This window comes from Marmota monax, unplaced genomic scaffold, assembly GCF_021218885.2.
Source record: "Marmota monax isolate L192 unplaced genomic scaffold, Marmota_monax_Labrador192_F-V1.1 WCK01_AAM20220418_F8-fsc00149, whole genome shotgun sequence".
Lineage (NCBI taxonomy): Eukaryota > Metazoa > Chordata > Mammalia > Rodentia > Sciuridae > Marmota > Marmota monax.
The window spans coordinates 986,866-1,005,391 of NW_026693170.1; the positions used below are offsets into that span (position 1 = coordinate 986,866).

An 18,526-nucleotide genomic window follows, 5' to 3' on the forward strand; every position below is an offset into this window, starting at 1 on the left:
CAGCTTTCCTTCCTGAATGCAACCACTATAGCAGTTTCTGGGAATTCTTGCAGATAAGCAATGCATTCGTAATGGATGCTGGCTTATGGTCACTTGCTTTTGCTCACAAGTGACATGGTGCCTTATTTTGTACACGTCCTCCTGCAACCTGCTTTTTTCCTTCTTAAAAATTGATAAATGTGCTGGGCACCGAGGCACACCTGTAATCCCAGCAACTGGGGAGGTTTAGGCAGGAGGATCACAAGGATGCCCAGCCTGGACAACTCCGGGAGAGCCCATCTAAAACAAAAAGCTGGGAATGTTGCTTAGTGTTAAAGTGCCCTGGGTTCAATCCCTAGTACAACACACACACACACACACACACACACACGTGGGATCTGTCTCATTGAATTAGATGCCTCTCAGTGTTCTGTGGCTGTGGTTTGTCGAATGACTGAAGGAATGAATTACTGAATGGACAGATGCCCAGAGGAAGAGTCTGACGCTAATTCTGTGCGATCTAAATACCACCATTGGATTAAGTCTCCCCTCTCTTAATACCATTAACATAAGACTTTGGGGATTAAACTTCAGCAGCCCAGCTCCTTCCTGTCTCAGCTCAATGATGCCTCCTCCTCTAGGAAGCCCTCTCTGATTCGCCAGGCTGTGTCAAGCATCCTTTCTGGAATCTTCAATCCCATCCTTTTACACTCTGGGGATGTGTCTGTATCTCCCATTGGACTGTTTGGGTCCCAGGAAGATAGATCCAGACTATCTTGGTCACTTCTGAGTCCTTAGCACAGCCCAACCAGGGCTGAACACTGTGCTAAGAATAAACGACAATTCCTTGAAGAAATGTCCCTGCTTGGAGAGGAGCTAAGCCCAGGGGTAGCCATGGTGGCTGATGAAAGATAAAGGTGTAGACCCAGGTCAGAGACACCTGAGTTCAAATCACCTGCTCAGGCAGTGGGTTTGGGCCACTATGAACTTCATTATTCTCAACTGCTTCCAAGTCAGGAAAATGGGAGAGTGAGACTGTGTCAGGTATTGGTAGAGATAAGATAATGTCTGATGACATTAGCTTTTTTTTTTTTTTTTTTTTAAGCCAAGGTCTGGCTTTGTTACCCAGGCTGGCCCTGAACTCCTAGGCTCCATAATCCTGCCTCAACCACCCAAGCGGGGGTTGAGACATAGGGTATGCCAGCATGCACAGCTGGGAACATTTATTGATTTTAAAAACTATAAACATTATTCAATCAATTACTCCATCTCATTTAAATTTTGCAGCAATCATGTTGTCCCCAGGACAGGGTCCTGAGGAGGTCCCCAAAGGGAGGTTGGCCTCAATCCAGACGGTGAGGGTTCTTGACATCATTGCAGAAAGGAATTTAAGGATGGGTCAAAGCGAGGCACAGATGGATTTTATTAAGAGGAATCCAGAAGTATATGGGCTGAGGTTGTGGCTCAGTGGCAGTGAGGCACTGGGTCGGATCCTCGGCATCACATAAAGATGAATAAATAAAATATATTGTGCTCATGTATTACTAAAAATATTTTTTTTTAAAAAAGGAAGTACATTCTGAGAGGCAGGGAGAGTGCAAGCTTGGTTACTTGATGTGTTGATCATTACCTGCTGGGGTTGTTTTCTTTTGTTATTGATGAAAAATCATTATTATTATTATTATTATTATTATTATTATTATACTGGGGATTGAACTCAGGGGCATTCAACCACTGATCCACATCCCCAGCTCTATTTTATATTTCATTTAGGGACAGGGTCTTAATGAGTTACTAAGCACCTCACTATTGCTGAGGCTGGCTTTGAATTTGCAATCCTCCTGCCTCAGCCTCCTGAGCCGCTGGGATTACAGGCAGGCACCTCTGCGCCTGGCAAAAAATCTTTTTAAATTTTCCATGAGGGAGTTTTACCCCTCTGCTTTGTGAATTTGAACATTACTACATTGGTGTAACATTGGGGGATTGACAGAAGGTGTGACATATAGCTCAAGTTACCAGATCCTAAAAATATGAATCTCAGAAATATCTATTTGTTGAGCAGAAAGTATTCTCAGACCTTTTTTTTTTTTTTAAGTACAGATGAGTAGTGTATGCAGGACATGGTGTCTCACACCTGTAATTTCCAGAAGCTCAGGAAGCTGAGGTGGGAAGATTGAGTTCAAAGCCAGCCTCAGTAACTTAGTGAGGCCCTAAGCTACTTAGCGAGACCATCTCTAGATAAAATATAAAAAGCGATGGGGATGTGGCCCCTGGGTTCAATCCCTAATACAAAAAAAAAAAAAAATAGTGTTGTTTGTGATCAAAGTATGTGGAAGTGAAATTCAAATCTGGGCTTTAAGTTTGCACTTTAAATCAAGGTTCCTCTTGTTTTGTCTCACGTTTTCCTTGTTACCTCTCCTTGTCTTCTGGCCTACCTCAATAAGAAGGATGAACTTTGATCAGCTGCATTTTAAATGTGAGAAACAAATTCTGAGAGACGACCAAAAAAAAAAAAAAAAAAAAAAGAACTGGTGTTAAGATGTTTCGAACTGGGAGGATTTGCAAATAAGTCATTTAGGATTTACCTGCATGTCCCAGAGACACTGGAGCCGGGTTGCTGCTGTGTAAGGACTCCAACCTGCAAGTCCAATGCCTTTGACGCAAAAAAGCATCCTTCCAAAGCCCCGCCGCCCCCGGGCAGCGCCCCGCCCCCTCTGGGCAGCGCCCCGCCCTCGGATGCCATCCCCCTAGAGGCCCCTTCCCCGGGCCTCGGCGGTGTGGTAGTCTTTGTTGTTTTTCCCTCCACCAGTTACTGCGGGGTTGCTCTACTTCTGAGTTAGAGTTACACCCCCAGAATCCGCCCCTCCACTTTTTAAAAAAATTAATCATTCCTTTTTTGAGAAGGGATCTCGCTAAATGCTGAGGCTGGCCTTGAACTTCTGGTCATCCTGCCTTAGGGCGTGCGATGCAGCCTTCTTTGGGCGACCCGCCCCTCTCGGTCTCAGCCCCGCCCCTCGCTCTCAGAGTGCGCCCAACAAGCCGCAGCCAATCGCCGCGCGCGGGCCGGTCCCACCTTCTTAGACTCCGCTCCCCACCTTCAAGCCTGGTAGCTTCCACCAACCCTGCTCCGAGCCTCGCTGCGCGCCTAGGAAACTTCTCGCTCTGTTGGTAGCTGCCACCTCGGGCACCCAGGGGCCTGGATTTCTCCTCCCTCACCCAGGAGTCCTACGTTTCGTCCTCCTGGAGTTTCGCTTCGTGGCCTCCAGACTCGGGTCCCCTAACTCTCAGTTTCCAGGACCCAGAGACGCGGGATCTGCGACTCCGGACCAGGCGTCCCGGATCTACGCCACCTGGACTTAGTTTCCTGCAGCTCTCTGCCACCTGGGCACTCTCCCAACCTCCCGGAGCCACGGACCCCACGTTCCAGGCTGAGAAACTCCTGTATTCCCAAGGCGCAGAGCCAGGAACCCCAGGCGCTTTCATCCAGCTTTCGGGCATCTGACACCACGGGGAAGAGCAGAGGAGCCCCAGAGCCCAGCCCAAGGAACTTAGGCACACCGGCTTCCCAGAGCCAAGGAACCTCGGCTCTGTAATCTCACAACTCCAAGAAGCCCTCCAAAGTTCCAGCTTCCAGGAGCGGAGGACTCTCGGTCCCAAGGTCGGCGTCCTGGGAAGGAGCCCCAAGCGCTCCCAGCTTCCAGGCACAAAGGAACCCCTGTGCGTCCCACCATGGTGGCAGATCCTCCTAAGACCGAACCCAAGGGGTTCACGGAGCCCGCCGCGAATGATGGAGAGGCGCTGGGTCCCAGAGAGGACCAAGTCGTGACCTCAGGTGGCTCCTGCGGTTCTTGGAACCAGGTGCGCCGTTGCCTTCGCGCCAATCTGCTGGTGCTGCTGACTGTGGTGGCCGTGGCGATTGGCGTGGTGCTGGGGCTGGGGGTTTCGAGGGCAGGCGCGCTGAGCCCACAGTTCTGGACCGTCTTCAACTTCCCTGGCGAGCTATTACTGCGCCTGCTGAAGATGATCATTTTGCCGCTGGTAGTGTGCAGCCTGATCAGTGGCGCCGCCAGCCTGGACCCGAGCGCGCTTGGCCGCCTGGGCGCCTGGGCGCTGCTCTTTTTCCTGGTCACCACCCTGCTCGCGTCTGCTCTCGGCGTGGGCTTGGCTTTGACGCTGCAACCCGGCGCCGCTTTTGCGGCCATCAACTCCTCTTTCGAAGGGGTCACCGGCTCTGGGGAAGAGATCCCCAGCAAGGAGGTGCTGGATTCGTTCCTGGATCTTGCGAGGTCAGGTTCCGCCCGCGGTGGTAGGCATGGTGGAAGTGGCCACGTGGGCAGAAGAGGGCTTTGGGCCCTCTAGAGCGAGACATCCTCTCTAGAGCCTTGGGAAAATGGGATGGGATGGTGGAGGGAGCTCTGGTCCCTTGGGAAAGTGAGGACTGACTACCGGGGAAGGGGTTTTCTAAATTTAGGAACTTGGGCTCAGAGGGACTCCATAAGAGGGAGATAGGCAAAAAAAGTCTTAAAGAGGGAAGAGGAAGAGGAATGCTCAGGGGCTTGGACATAGGGTCTGCCCAGAGGGAAAGGGACCCCGTGAGGAAAAGGGACCCTGAGGACATCCCCAGTTGGATATGGAATCTTGACCAGAAGCACCATCTTAGGGCCCCCTTGGCTGCCCGAGATTCCCTCCCAATGACCTGGATGTGCAGCCCTTGGTGTGAATCATATACGACTTTTCAAGCTTCCTTATTTAAAAAAAAAAAAAAAAAAATTGGAAGCTGGGGCAGCAGCCTTGGGATTCCTGCGTAATGAACCCCTGGAGAACTTGAGGGAATCCAAGGAATTTTACTTTCCAGCCCCATAGCTGCCCACACCATGGGTCACCTGGACACTGCCGCATTTCTTTTCTCAGCCCCTTCCCTTCCCAGTTTAGCTGGGGCCTGGCCACTTCCTCTTTCTGTCTTCCACATCAGCCCTGGCCACCCTCCCACCTGCCACCCCCACCTTTCCCTCCCACTTACTCCTCTGTCTGCCCCCCTCTTCCTGCAGTGGGCCTCCCCAAAGTGGATCCATTTAGAAAGGGGAACAGATTCTTTTCCTCTGCCCTCCACTGTTATGGCTTCTGAAGGGTGCAGACTGGGGTCCACATGGTCCTGGCCTTTATGGCCTCTGATTCAGTGTCTCCAGATTGGGGACTTCCTGGAAGTGTGAGTGTGTGTGTGTGTGTGTGGGGGTGTGGAAACACTGAGTCATAGGGTATCCCTCCACCTCTGAGACATCTGTGCTGGCTGAAGTGGGACACTTGCCAGGCTTGGTGTCCCCGTAGGGGTGGGTAACAGCTCCTGGCTGAGTGAGATTAGCTGGGCCCTGGCCCAGCCCTGAGCTGCAGGCAGGCACACCCACCCCCAGGCTGTTTATGAACTCCCCATAACAGTTTCAAAACAGCTGTAATTCCCACTTGGTCTTCAGTTCCAAGACTTAACTGGAACATTTCAGTTACGTGGCCTGTAACCAGCCAGCTGACCCACACAGCTGGACATAGACACTCGGAAACAGACACATGGCCTTCCACCAGCTTAACACACATGCCTTTAATGGTCCCATTCAGTTACTCCACTGAGCACACTAATGAACGCCTGCACCCATGCTCAAGAGGACAGTACACACATACAGACCTCTGTGACTGCACATGCATATTAATATTCCACTGTGGCACACAGCCTGGCCATCCACTGACACGCCCATCCAGCCGATCTTAACCTGCACCCCCCTCCTGGGTACGTGGCCATACCGGAACGCCTGTCCATCCGGGTCAGTTTGTGTAAAGTGCTAACTGCGGTGCTGGGCATATGGGAGGTGACGTGGGTGGATTGGCTGCTCTTTCCACCTCATGGCAGACATACATGAGTGGCCGTCCCTTGTCACACTCTCTGGGCCTCTCTGCTGCTTTCCAGTCTGCTCAGATCCTCCCCACCTCCTCCCACCCCCCAGCTGACCCCTCCCCCTAGGAACCAGTCCTTTTCTCATCCCTCCAGGAAGTAGCTGATGCAAGACATAGAGGGTATGAGGTCTGCTGCCTGGGGTGGGGCTAAGGCTCAGGGTGACCCTGCCCTGGCTTGCCTGGGGAGCCCAGCGTTCTTTATTTCCAACCCACAATCCCTTGGGCTTGGAATGACGGGGGGCCAGCTCAGAATCCCACACCCTGTAAAGGTGTACAGGCCAGGTCCCACTGCCCAGCCAAAACCTAGCTGAAGGAGGGAGGGTCCTAATGGGGCCTAATTTGCCCTCACCCCTCGAAGAGGCCCAGCCAGCTCCCCTGATACTCCCTCTCCTCCCCATGACAGTATCTAATAACCCCCTGTTTGTCTATTTCTGCAGAAATATCTTTCCCTCCAACCTGGTGTCTGCGACCTTTCGCTCTGTGAGTTCTCAGGGTGTCTGGAGGGATGGGGTGGGCAGGGAGGGAGGCAGCTAGTCAGAGCCCATTCCATCTGATTTTGGGCCATCCCTGGGAAAACACAAGTGGCCACATGTGACATGTGATGTCAGAGGGTTCTTGGGTAGCCACTGAAGCTCATCTGTGCCCTTCCCAATAAAAAAAAAAAAAAGATTATGGACCAGGTGTGGTGGCAAATGCCTATAATCCCAGCTGCTTGGGAGGCTGAATCAGGAGGATCACAAGTTGAGGCCAGCCTGGGCAACTTAGTGAGTTCCTGTCTCAAAAAGGAGTAGGGATGTGGTTCAATGGTAAAGCACCCCGGGTTCAATCCCCAGGAACCACCCCCCCAAAAAAGAAGTCCTTCCTCAGTGGGGTGGCTGGGGTTGCTGGCAGGTGGTGCTTAGCGCAGATTTTGAGCTTTGTTGGTCCCAGCACGGGATGGGGGCCTCCATGACAGTGGACACTGATTCTTCCCATCCCCACTGCAGTACTCTACCTCCTACCAACTGATCGAGATCAACGGAACCCTGGTGAAGGTGAGAGAGCAGGGCTGGGTGGGCTCTGGCAGGCCACTTGGGCTTCTGCCAGTCTTTGTTGACCCTCTGGGTCTTCTAGCAGTTTGGTGTGGGATTAGATTTAAATTCTGCAATCCTTTCCCAGTTTCCATTTTCTCTGCCTTCTAGATGTCTCCACTTTGTCCTTTCTTCCCCCCCCTCCCCGTGACCCTGCCCTAGTCCAGGCTCCCCCCCAATCCCACCTGTCCCTCTCACCCATCCTCCAACTTGCAGCCAAAGGGGTCTTTCCACAGTGCAGGTCTGACCCTCCTTTTCCACTGCCCCAAGCCCCCCCCCCAAGCCCTCAGAAGAGAGCCCCGACTTCTTGCCACAGGGCAGGGGTCCCCATCAGACAGGACCCCTGCTGTGTTGGGTGCAGAGCAGGCTGAACTGTGTTGTCTGCAGGGCAGGCTGAACAGATGTTGGCTGCAAGATAGCCCACGCACTCAAACCCCCCTCTATCTGGTCCTTTATCACCTGTTTGCCTCAAGTCTGAACATTCAACCCTGCTCAAGGCTGAACACTTAACCCCCCCTTGGGCCAACAAGGCAGCTTGCAGACCCAGAGGCCCCATTAGATTTGGGCTATAAAAACTCCCTCCTGCCAGGCCCCCCTCTCTCTTGCTCTCTCTCTCTCTTGCTCCCTCTCTCTTGCTATCTCTCTTGCTTTCTCTGTCTCTCTCCTGCATGCGCTTCCCCTCTCTCTCTCTCTCTCTCTCTCTCTCTCTCCTTTCTTTTCTCTTTGTTGCACTGCTGCAATAAAGATCTTTTGGTTGCTCCGAGTGTTGTGGTCACTTTCCTTTCATGCTGACCCTCCCTCAGCCCCATCTTGTGACTCCCTCTGTCCAGCTCATTCTCCTCCAGCCGCCAGCTTTCATTTCAAGGCTATTGCACATTATTTCCTTTCTCTAGAATATTCTACAGCCCCTCTACCTGGTGCACCCCTCCTCCCCTCCAGTCTCAGCTCAGATCCCCCTTCCCCTGGGCAGCTCTCCCTGATGCTGGTCATTCTCCAAGCTGCACCCCCTTCTCTAGGCTCTCCCCTGGGCTCCCCCATTCCAACCCTGTTCACTCTGGGTGACCCCTGGGGACAGGTCTCTTTCCCCTGGGCCTGTACTTGCCTCTGCTGGGTTTCAGGAGGGCCCAGAGCAGCCTGTGGTGACCGGGCAGGTGGCTGAGTTCCCGCCCCCCCATCTCTTCCTTTTGAAGGAGCCTAATGGGAAGGAGATCGAGGGCATGAACATCCTGGGCCTGGTGGTGTTTTCCATCATCTTTGGTGGGGTCCTGCGGAAGCTAGGCCCTGAGGGGGAGCTGCTCATCCACTTCTTCAACTCCTTCAATGATGCCACCATGGTGCTGGTCTCCTGGATCATGTGGTAAGTGGAAGGAGAAGGGCCAAGCACCACCATGTGTGTGGTGGGGGACCCTCTGCACCCTCCCTGGAGACGAGACTGCTTGCATTCAAATCCAGCATCGATCATTCATTCCCTGGCTGTGAGACTTCAGGCAAATAGCTTTCTAGCAAATAGCTTTCTGAGCCTCAGATTCCTCATGTATAGAATGGCAACCATGGTGTATTCCATAAGTCCTAAGACTCTGATGCTGGCACTTTCTCCATTTTTGTGGAAGGTGACAAAGGACAACAAAGCTGAGGCTGCCACTTAGCTAATGCACCTCAATTTCAGAAATTGCAATTATATGATTCCCCACCAAAGATGATGGCAAACATCACCAGGCCCAGGATGTTCATGCCCTCGACCTCCTTCCCATTAGGCTCCTTCAATTCCTTTGAATAAATCAGCTACTTCCTAGGGTGCTCATAAAGATTCAGTGAGTCACTCAGGTAAAGAGCTTGCTTTAGGGTGGGGGTGTGGTTCAGCAGTGCAGTGTTTGCCAGCCATGTGCCAGGTCCTCCCTGGGTTTGATCCCCAGCATTGCAAAAAAGAAAAAAAAAATGTTTTTAAAAAGTGTGCTTTAAGGGGCTGGGGATATAGCTCAGTTGGTAGAGTGCTCGCCTTGCATGCACAATACCCTGGGTTCAATCCCCACTACCACAAAAAAAAAAAAAAAAAAAAAGAAAGAAAAGAAAGAAAAAATGCTTTAAGCACCTGCTACTTAGTGAACATTCATTAATGTTTTTTACTTTTTAATTTTTTTTAAGTTGTTGATGGATCCTTATTTTATTCTTTTTTTTTTTTTTTTAATATATGCAGTGCTGGGAATGGAACCCAGTGCCTTTCACATGAATGCGAAACAAGTGCTGTACCACTGAGCCACAACCCCAGCCCCCACTTAATGTTAACTGTGGTTATTGTCATTATGATTTGTTAAATGACCCCAGACAATGAGCAAAACAACCACGTGCAGAGGCCTGTGGCTCCCCACTTCTCTCGGTGGTGTTATTATGGGGCAGACTGCTCAGAAAACATACCAAGTCTATTTTGTCCGAATTGGAGAGTCTTTATTTAGCCAGCTGCAACTGCTCTTTGCAGGACCCATAACTGTCTCTGCACGGAAAAGCCTCCAGCCAGAGCATTTCAGGGTCTTTAAAGGCAAAAACTGCAGAAACCACATCCGTCTTGAGGTAGCTGCAAGCAAGAGGTTTACAGAGCTGAACTGAGCAGTTGGCGAGACAATGCAATGGGTACCTTGGTATTTCCCATGGGACTTTCCAGGTTGGCATAGCAGCAAGCCAGCATAAGGGAAGTGGGTCAAAATGACTTTAGTTGAGTACAAGTTAGAGAATGGTTACTAATGTCCAGACAATCAATCTCTGACAGGATACATTGTCCAAAAAACATTGGAACCAAGGAGAAAACAATTTTACATTGTATAAGAATTGCTTTTGTGTTGCCAAACATGCTATGCTAAGCAACTATTGACAGGTACAGAGCTGGGTATTCCCATGGGAGAAGCATTTCTTACATGACATGGAGTATCAGGGTAAAATGGAGTCTATTTGTTCATTGCTCTTATATAGTCTGGCCCATAACAGTCTCACACTGATTCTTAGAATCTTCTCTGGATCTAAAAGATCAGGATTAGGAGGGGGACAGGATCTTTGCTTTTTTTTTTTTTTTTTTAAACAACCCCCCCTCCCATTCCAATACCTTCCCTGTATCCCTTGCCTGCCATGTGCTCACAACATGGATTAAATGTGTCTTGATTGACTCAAGAACTATGCTGGGAGGCTAGGTGGTGGTATGGCCAAGAGCAGGGCTCTGCTGTTTCAGCTGCAAGTCCTACCCTAAGTTACTTAGCCCCTCGGTGCCTCGGTTTCCTCATTGGGGTGATAGGGCAAATGATACCAGCCTCCAAGGGCACAAATGAGCTCCTACACATAAAGTTCATGGGACGGGGGCTGGAGTTGTGGCTTAGTGGCAGAGTGCTTGCCTCGCACATGTGAGGCACTGGGTTCGATCCTGAGCACCACATAAAAATAAATAAACAAGGGCTGGGGTGGTGGTTCAGTGGTAGAGCGCTTGCCTAGCGTGAGTGAAGCACTGGGTTTGATTCTCAGCACCGCATACAAATAACTTAAAATAAAGGTCCAAAGTATAATTTAAAACAAAAAGATATTGTGTCCATCTATGAATAAAAACCTGCATTGTAAATGGCAACAGCAAACATTTTATTTCGCACTGTGTTGTTTAACTGCCGGGCATGTGCCACTGGCTCGACTCGGGCACCTGGCCACACCTAGCTGCACAGGTGGCTGGGATGAAGAGGAGGCTGGGGAGACAACTAACACAAGCCACAGCAGTCAGACCGTCAGGGAGGTGACCTCGGGAGGCCTGCAGAGGAGGCACACACCCTTTGGGATATTTCCTGCAGGAGAGGGTGACGGCAGTCCCATCAGAAGTATGTCAGTGACTTGAAAGCCTTCAGCTCCTTTCAGTTGGCATCTCATTTCATCCAGCAGTTCCATTGGTAGCATTTGGGGACCAGTTTTATAGAGCTGGTTCAGTGTTTGATTCTCTAATAGCTGTAAGAGACTCATTTATAATAGGAGCTCTTGTGTGGGCTATGGTGAAGATTCGGTCATGATCAAGGGCTCAGTGCATCGTAAACGCCTCATACCCTGGAGTTACTAAGACCTGAACCATGACCTTTTGGTTTTTCATGATGTGCTGAGAATATTTATTCAAGGTTTGCCAGCTGCTGTAATAAGCAAGCCTAGAAAACAAATGAGTCAGGCATGATAGATGTTTTTTTTTTTTTCCCCCACTCATGTGTTAAGTTCAAATCTGGGGATACTCCTCCAAGCAGTGATGGAACAGGAAGGCTTTTATCTCCTGGCTTACCTGCCTTCAAGGAAAAGTGCCTGGAGGAGGCAACAGAAGCTTCCAGGGGCCAGGCCTGGGAGTGGTGTCCAAATCTCAGTGCACATTGCTGTGGGCTCCTCCTGACCTTGGGGGAAGCTGGGAAATGGGGTCAGGCAGGGTGCTGACCACCGTGCCTGGCCCTTGTGGACATGTGAGCAGCAGTGATCTATCTCTTGGGTGTTAGGTATGCTCCTGTGGGCATCCTGTTCCTTGTGGCCAGCCAGATTGCGAAGATGCAGGATGTGGGGAAGTTCTTCATCAGCCTCGGCAAGTACATCCTGTGCTGCCTGCTGGGTCACGCCATTCATGGAATCCTGGTGTTGCCCCTCATCTACTTCCTCTTCACCCGAAAAAACCCCTACCGCTTCCTGTGGGGCATCATGGCACCGTTAGCCACGGCTTTTGGGACCTCCTCCAGGTGAGGGATTTTATATAGTGGGGCATGGGGTGGGCATACATTTTGGAATTGTGGCATTTTGTGGGATCCCTAGCGCCTTGTGGGATGGTAGGAAGAGAAGGGCAGGCTGAGCTGGCGTAGTGGGAGAGGTAGGATAGTGGGCGTGGCCTCACCTGGGAGCAGGCGGGACTTCATCTAGGAGTGGGCGTGGCCTGGACCTTGCAGGTGAGCTCACTGCCCCGCATTCCCCTGCAGCTCCGCCACGCTGCCCCTCATGATGAAGTGCGTGGAGGAGAAGAACGGCGTGGCCAAGCACATTAGCCGCTTCATCCTGCCCATCGGCGCCACGGTCAACATGGACGGGGCGGCGCTCTTCCAGTGCGTGGCTACTGTGTTCATTGCCCAGCTCAATGGGCGATCCCTGAACTTTGTGGATATCATTATCATCCTGTGAGTGCCGGGTGGCTGTGGCTGGGACCCCTGGGCCCACCGGACCCCATCTCCTCACACTGCAGAGGCGTCTACCTCACCGCCTCTCCTCCTTCTCCCCCAGGATCATGGCCACCGCGTCCAGCGTAGGGGCAGCGGGCATCCCTGCAGGAGGTATCCTCACTCTGGCCATCATCCTCGAAGCAATCAGTCTCCCTGTCAGGGAAATCTCCTTGATCCTGGCTGTGGATTGGCTAGTGTGAGTGTGGGTTTGAGGCTTGGGGGATTTAGGGGGGCCCCTGGAAAAGGGGATGGGCGAAAATGTCTGTGAATGCTTCTGGGCAGAAGAGGAGAGACAGGAAGGAGTTTCGTTGGGAAGGGGTGGGATCTTGAGCCTTCCAGTCAGGGAAGGTTGGCACCTTTGAGGTTCTAAGAGGAACCTCAAAAGGTGGTGAACTAGAGAGGTTAGTAGAAACTGCATTTAGGCTGGGCTGCTTTCTATCTGTAAAATGGTGAGAAGAGACTCTTGTCAGGGATTCGATGACTTAATTCACATACTTCCCATTCAAACCTCTCCTCGTAAGTGGTAAATTCTATTAATTATTCACTGTCATGATGAAGCTATTGAGTGTAAAGATTGGAAACCAGTTTGGTTTCAAGAGTTACATATGAGCTGGGTGCAGTGGTTGGCCTGTAATCCCAGAGATTCAGGAGGCTGAGGCAGTAGAATCTGGAGTTCAAAGGCAGCCTCAACAACTTAGCAAAGCACTTAGCAACTCAGGGAGACCCTGTCTCTAAAGAAAATATAAAAAAGGGCTGGGAATGCGGCTCAGTGGTTAAGTGCCCTGGGTTCAATCCCTGGTACCTCCCCCCCAAAAAAGTTACATTTGAGTTACTATGTGACTCAGGAATGCCACTCCTAGATATATACCTAAGGGTATTGAAAACTTAGGTTCTCACAAAAACTGGCAGCGTGATTCACAACAGCAAGCAAGGGGAAGGACTGGGGATGTAGCTCAGATGGTGGAGTGCTTGACTTGCATGCACTCTCCCAACTGAGCTAGAGCCCCAGCCCCCAGTGGTTTCTTCTTGAGGCGATTAAATAATCCAGAATTACACTGTGATGATGGTGCACAATTCTGAATTTACTAAAAATCACCAAACTATACACTTTAAAGTGCAAATCTCACCGCAGGTGAATTATATCTCAATTTTCTCAAATGACAAATACAAAAAGCATGAAAATGAAGGAAAAAGATCCTTAGGGATTTTAGGGAGGAGAAAGGCCTGAACAGAAATTTCAGTCTTATGGAGTGGGGGAGTCTTTGGGGGGCTCTGAGTGAGGGAGGAATGATTTTTGAGGTTTTGGAAGGAACAAATTGAGTGTTGGGGGAAAAAAAGGATTGTTTGGGGGGCTGGGGTTGTGGCTCAGTGGTAGAGCGCTTGCTAGTATGTGTGAGGCACTGGGTTCAATTCTCAGCACCACCAATAAATGAATGTCTAAAATAAAGGTCCATCAACAACTAAAAAAAAAAAAAACGGATTGGTCAGAGGCAGATGGGAGAGATTTTTGGGGATTAGAGGCAGAAAAATGTGATGGACACTTTGGGATTCCAGGAGACCCAGCGGAGGTATGGGACTCCTGGAGGTTAGATGAAGAGATCTTTGAGGTTCTAGGAGGAGGGCATACTTGGATCCTAGAAGATGGGAACATGAGCCCTGGGAGGGGCAGGGTGAAGGAAGATGGCGCTGGGGAACTGGAAGATCCCAGTGAGGGAGGCAGGCAGCTTGGGCCTTGGCGCCTGGCCTCTCCTCTCTTCCCTCTGACTTCTCTATCACTTCTACCTTTTAGGGACCGGTCCTGTACCATCCTCAATGTGGAAGGTGATGCTTTTGGGGCAGGACTCCTCCAGAGTTATGTGGACCGATCGAAGATACAGAGCATGGAGCCCAAGTTGGTCCAGTTTAAGAGTGAGGTGCCCCCGAATCCACTGCCAGCTGCCATTGAGGAAGGGAACCCCCTCCTCAAACAGTATCAGGGCCCCCCTAGGGATGCTGCCACCTGTGAGAAGGAGTCAGTGATGTGAACCCCTGGAGGGAACTACCTGCCTGCCCTGCTGAGGGGCACCCTGGACATTGGGGTGGATAAATGGACACAGTGGGGCTGGGGGCTGCTGCGTGCATGCTCCAGGAGACAAGCACCACTGCCTCGCTCTAGACAGGAGACTGGATGGCCTCACTGCTGGGTATGTGCCTGTGTTGCATGTCTCCCAACACCCCCCCCCTTGCTCCTCGACTCCTGTCCCCCACCCTAGGTGATAGTTTTGCACCCAGCTCCATCCGGATCCACCTGGCCTTTCCCACCTCCGTGTAGATCACCTTGTAGAGTTCTACAGGCTTCGAGGGCGAGGGCGCACTATCCAGGTGTTGCTGATTATTTTGGGGGCTGTGGCTGTAGATGTAGTGTGTGTGTGGGGTGTGTGTGTGTGTGTACGTGTGTTCTGTGACCATTGAACTTTCTATGGTACATTCCATCCAATCCCCAGACCCTGTGTTTCCTCCACAGTAACAAATACTCCCAGAATCCCCTGGGGGAAGGCCAAGAATAAATATTGTCACTCCAAAAGTCACTCTCTAGCAATTAAATTGTCAAGTATATTTAATCAGGTGTTTTCAGATTTTGATTAAAAGCACTAACCCAGACAACAGAAACATGATAAACTGGACTTCATTGGAAAAAAAAAAAAACAACATCTGTTCATCAAAACCACCAGAGAAAAACAACAGGGCAGTTTCTTTTTTTTTTCTACTTGAAGTTTTTGTGTTTTTTTGATACTGAGGATTGAACCTATGGGTACTCTACCCAGTGCTTTTTATTTTTTGAGACAGGGTCTTGCTAAGTTGCTGAGGCTGGCCTAGAACTTGTAATTCCCCTGCCTCAGCTTTCCAAATTGTTGGGCTTATTAGGTGTGTGTCACCATGTCCAGCTTGGGCAATGTCTTATAAAGCTAAAATGGATACCATGCAATTTAGGAATCACACTCCTGGATATTTCAGAGAAATGAAAACTTCTGTTTATATAAAACTCAGATATTGGGCTGGGGATGTGGCTCAAGTGGTAGCGCGCTCGCCTGGCATGCGTGCGGCCCGGGTTCGATCCTCAGCACCACATACCAACAAAGATGTTGTGTCCGCCGATAACTAAAAATACATAAATAAATAAATATTAAAATTCTCTCTCTCTCTCTCTCTCTCTCTCTCTCTCTCTCTCTCCCCCTCCCTGTCTCACTCTCTTAAAAAAAAAAAAAACTCAGATGTTTATGATAGTTTTTTTTTTAACTTTTTTAGTTGTAGATGGACACAATACCTTTATTTATTTATTTTTATGTGGTGCTGAGGATCATACCCAGTGCCTCAATGTGCTAGGCAAGTGCTCTAACACTGAGCCACAACCCCAGACCCTATTTTATATTTAGAGATAGGTTCTTACTAATTGCTTAGGGGCTCACTAAGTTGCTGAGGCTGGCTTTGAATTCTCCATCCTCCTGCTTTAGCCTCCTGAGCCACTGGGATTATAGGTGTATGCTGAGGCTGGCTTTGAATTCTCCATCCTCCTGCTTTAGCCTCCTGAGCCACTGGGATTATAGGTGTATGCCACTGTGCCTGGCTATTAGAGATCTTTAATGTTGATATAGTGATTCTGTGTATTGAAGGGTATTTCTTTTTCTCTTTCTTTCTTTCTTTCTTTTAAATATTTTTAGTTGTAGTTAGACACAGTATCTTTTATTTTTCTGTGGTACTGAGGATCGGACCCAATGCCTCTTACATGCAAGGCAAGTGCTGTACCACTGAGCTATAGCCCCAGCCCCTACATCATCTCTTAATGTTGAGAACATTTAAAATCCTCAGCTATTGAAATGTTCAGTTGTTGTCAACCATAGTTATCCTACTGTGCTGTAGAATGTTATAAGTTATTTCTCCTGTGCAGCTGCACCCGTGGGTCTCCTCCACGCCCTTCCCAGGTCTGGTAATACATAAATATTTATAGCTGCTTTATTCATAATTGCCAACATCTGGGAACAAATCAATTGAATAAGCTATTGTCTCTATGCAAGGGAAGATTGCTCAGCTTTTAATCTAAGCAACTTGGGAAGCTGAGGCAGGAGGATTGAAAGTTGAAGGACAGCCTCAGCAATTTAGTGAGGCCCTAAACGATTTAGCAAGACCCTGTCTCAAAAAATATAAAGGGTTAGGGATGTGGTTCAGGGTAAAATGCCACTGGGTTCAATTTCTGATTAAAAAAAAAAAAAGATTGGTGCATTCTACACCCTCAGTTATAAATCTTGTACAGGGATGGGGTGAAGCTCAGTGGGAGGGGGAGGCCCTTGGTTTCATCCCAGCACTGCAATATTTTTTTTTTCTTTCTTGTACTGGGGATTAAATCCAGGATCGAGCTTTACCAGTGAGCTGTATCCCCAGCCCTTTTTATTCTTTATCTTGAGACAGTCTCACTAAATCACTGAGACTGGCCTTGAACTTGCCACCCTCCTGCCTTAGCCTCCCAAGTTGCTGGGATTACAGTTGTGCGCCAGTGAGCCCAATCTGGAAAAAAAAAAAAAAAAACTTACACATCTTATGGTAAATGCCTTTTCCACTGTAACCCCCTACCCGAAATGCAGGTATCCCTTGATATCTGAACTCTCACTATTCAAATAGTTCCAACACAATCACTTTTAACCCCAAATTTCTTTTTCTTTCTCTTTATTTTGAGATGGGGTCTCACTTTGTTGCCCAGGTTGGTCTTGAACTCCCATATTCAGGTGATCCTCCTGCCTCAGCCTCCCGAGTAGCTGGGACTAAGGTGATTATTGAAGTTGGCCCTAAAGTTTGCCATTTGAATCGAAACCCTGTGTGAGCTTGGGTGCTCATCACCTTCCCTGTGCACGCTGAAGGGCTTACACAATGACATTATCTTCCCCTACTGAGGAGTCAGTGTTGACTTCTGCCTGGTGCCTACGATTGCACCAACCTGGGTCCACTCACGGATGGTATCTTGGGGATCTTGGACATCTTATTGGTTTAGTTACATCCCATGATCATTGCAGTTTGGAAGGGAAATGGGGTTCATATATGATGTGTATTGCACACAGCCACTAATGAGTCTAAGTGTTGAATAATTAGGTAATTGGTGTTTTACATTTTTTCTATTATGCCATAACCCTTGGCAGGTTGCTCTCAGAGTTTAAGAGTGTCTTAATATATCTGGGCAAGTTGGCTGGGGTTTTGGAAGAGGCGGGGGTACATTGTTTTTCTTGTTGAAAATAGTGCTTGTGGGCTGGGGTTGTGGCTCAGCGGTAGAGCACTCGCCTTGCATGTGTGAGACCCTGAGTTCGATCCTCAGCACCACATAAAAATAAATAAACAAAATAAAGATATTGTGCCCATGTATAATTAAAAAAAAATGTAATAAATAAATAAATAAAATAGTGCTTGGAGCTGGGCACAGTGTATACCTGTAGTCCCAGCGGCTTGGGAGGCTGAGAGGAGAATCGCTTGTTCAAAGCCAGCCTCAGCAGCTTAGTGAGACCCTGGCTCAAAATAAAAGATAAGAGTCAGGCACAATGGCACATGCCTGTAATCCCAGCAGCGGCTTAAGAGGCTGAGGCAGGAGGATGGTGAGTTCAAAGCCATCCTCAGCAATTTAGCTAGTGAGACCCTGTCTTTAAATAGAATACAAAAAAGAGCTGGGGATGTGCTCAGTGGTTGAGTGCTCCTGAGTTCAATCCCTGGGACCAAACAAACAACAAATAATAAAAGATAAAAAGGGCTGGGGATGTGGTTCAGTGGTTAAGTGCCTCTAGGTTCATTCCCTTGTACCAAAAAATAAACAAACAGTGCTTGGGGACAATCAGGTGAGGAAGGTGCCTTCACTGCTATAAAATCTGCAAATCTGAACTTGGGGGATTTGATCAGTAGGACAAAGAATCTTGCAGCAAAATTTCCCTGGAATCCATTCAACCATCAGTGACCACATGGTCTGAGGGGCTCACTAAGTTGCTGAGGCTGGCCTTGAACTCTTCATCCTCCTGTCTCAGCCTCCTGAGCCACTGGGATTACAGGTGTGTTCCACCGTGCTCAGCTGTTATAGAGCTTTAATCTTCTAGCCAATCCTGGAAGCATTTAGAGACGTGCCTTCACCCTGTGTCACAATGTGGAGAGCCATTCTCGCACGTGACTGGGCGACTCCCGGTTTGGGTCTGAGGCTTCTGGCTGCGTCGGAACTTTCCCGGCCCTCTCCTGATGAGAGAACCCGTCCGTGTGGGGGTGTGACTGACCACTCACCCCGGGGGCCCAATCACTGACCCTGACCTTGGAGTGCGGCCCCCCTCAACCTTCATTGGATGG

General features: G+C 49.5%; 1 protein-coding gene across 4 annotated transcripts in view; it reads left to right on the forward strand.

Annotated features, from left to right (window-relative positions):
• The window catches only part of Slc1a5 (solute carrier family 1 member 5), a 31,197-nt gene extending 16,446 nt beyond the window's left edge, over window positions 1–14,751 (forward strand). For 2 of the 4 annotated variants that reach the window (XM_046455712.2, XM_046455711.2), the window contains 8 exons: window positions 2,424–4,265; window positions 6,357–6,399; window positions 6,906–6,953; window positions 8,180–8,346; window positions 11,480–11,713; window positions 11,948–12,142; window positions 12,246–12,380; window positions 13,974–14,751. In XM_046455712.2, coding sequence (XP_046311668.1) covers window positions 3,709–4,265; window positions 6,357–6,399; window positions 6,906–6,953; window positions 8,180–8,346; window positions 11,480–11,713; window positions 11,948–12,142; window positions 12,246–12,380; window positions 13,974–14,208 — 1,614 coding nt within the window. In that variant the 5' untranslated portion in view covers window positions 2,424–3,708 and the 3' untranslated portion in view covers window positions 14,209–14,751. The remainder of the gene's footprint in view (window positions 1–2,423; window positions 4,266–6,356; window positions 6,400–6,905; window positions 6,954–8,179; window positions 8,347–11,479; window positions 11,714–11,947; window positions 12,143–12,245; window positions 12,381–13,973) is intronic. The other 2 variants (XM_058582941.1, XM_046455714.2) reach the window with 2 other exon arrangements.
• Window positions 14,752–18,526: the final 3,775 nt, after the last annotated feature.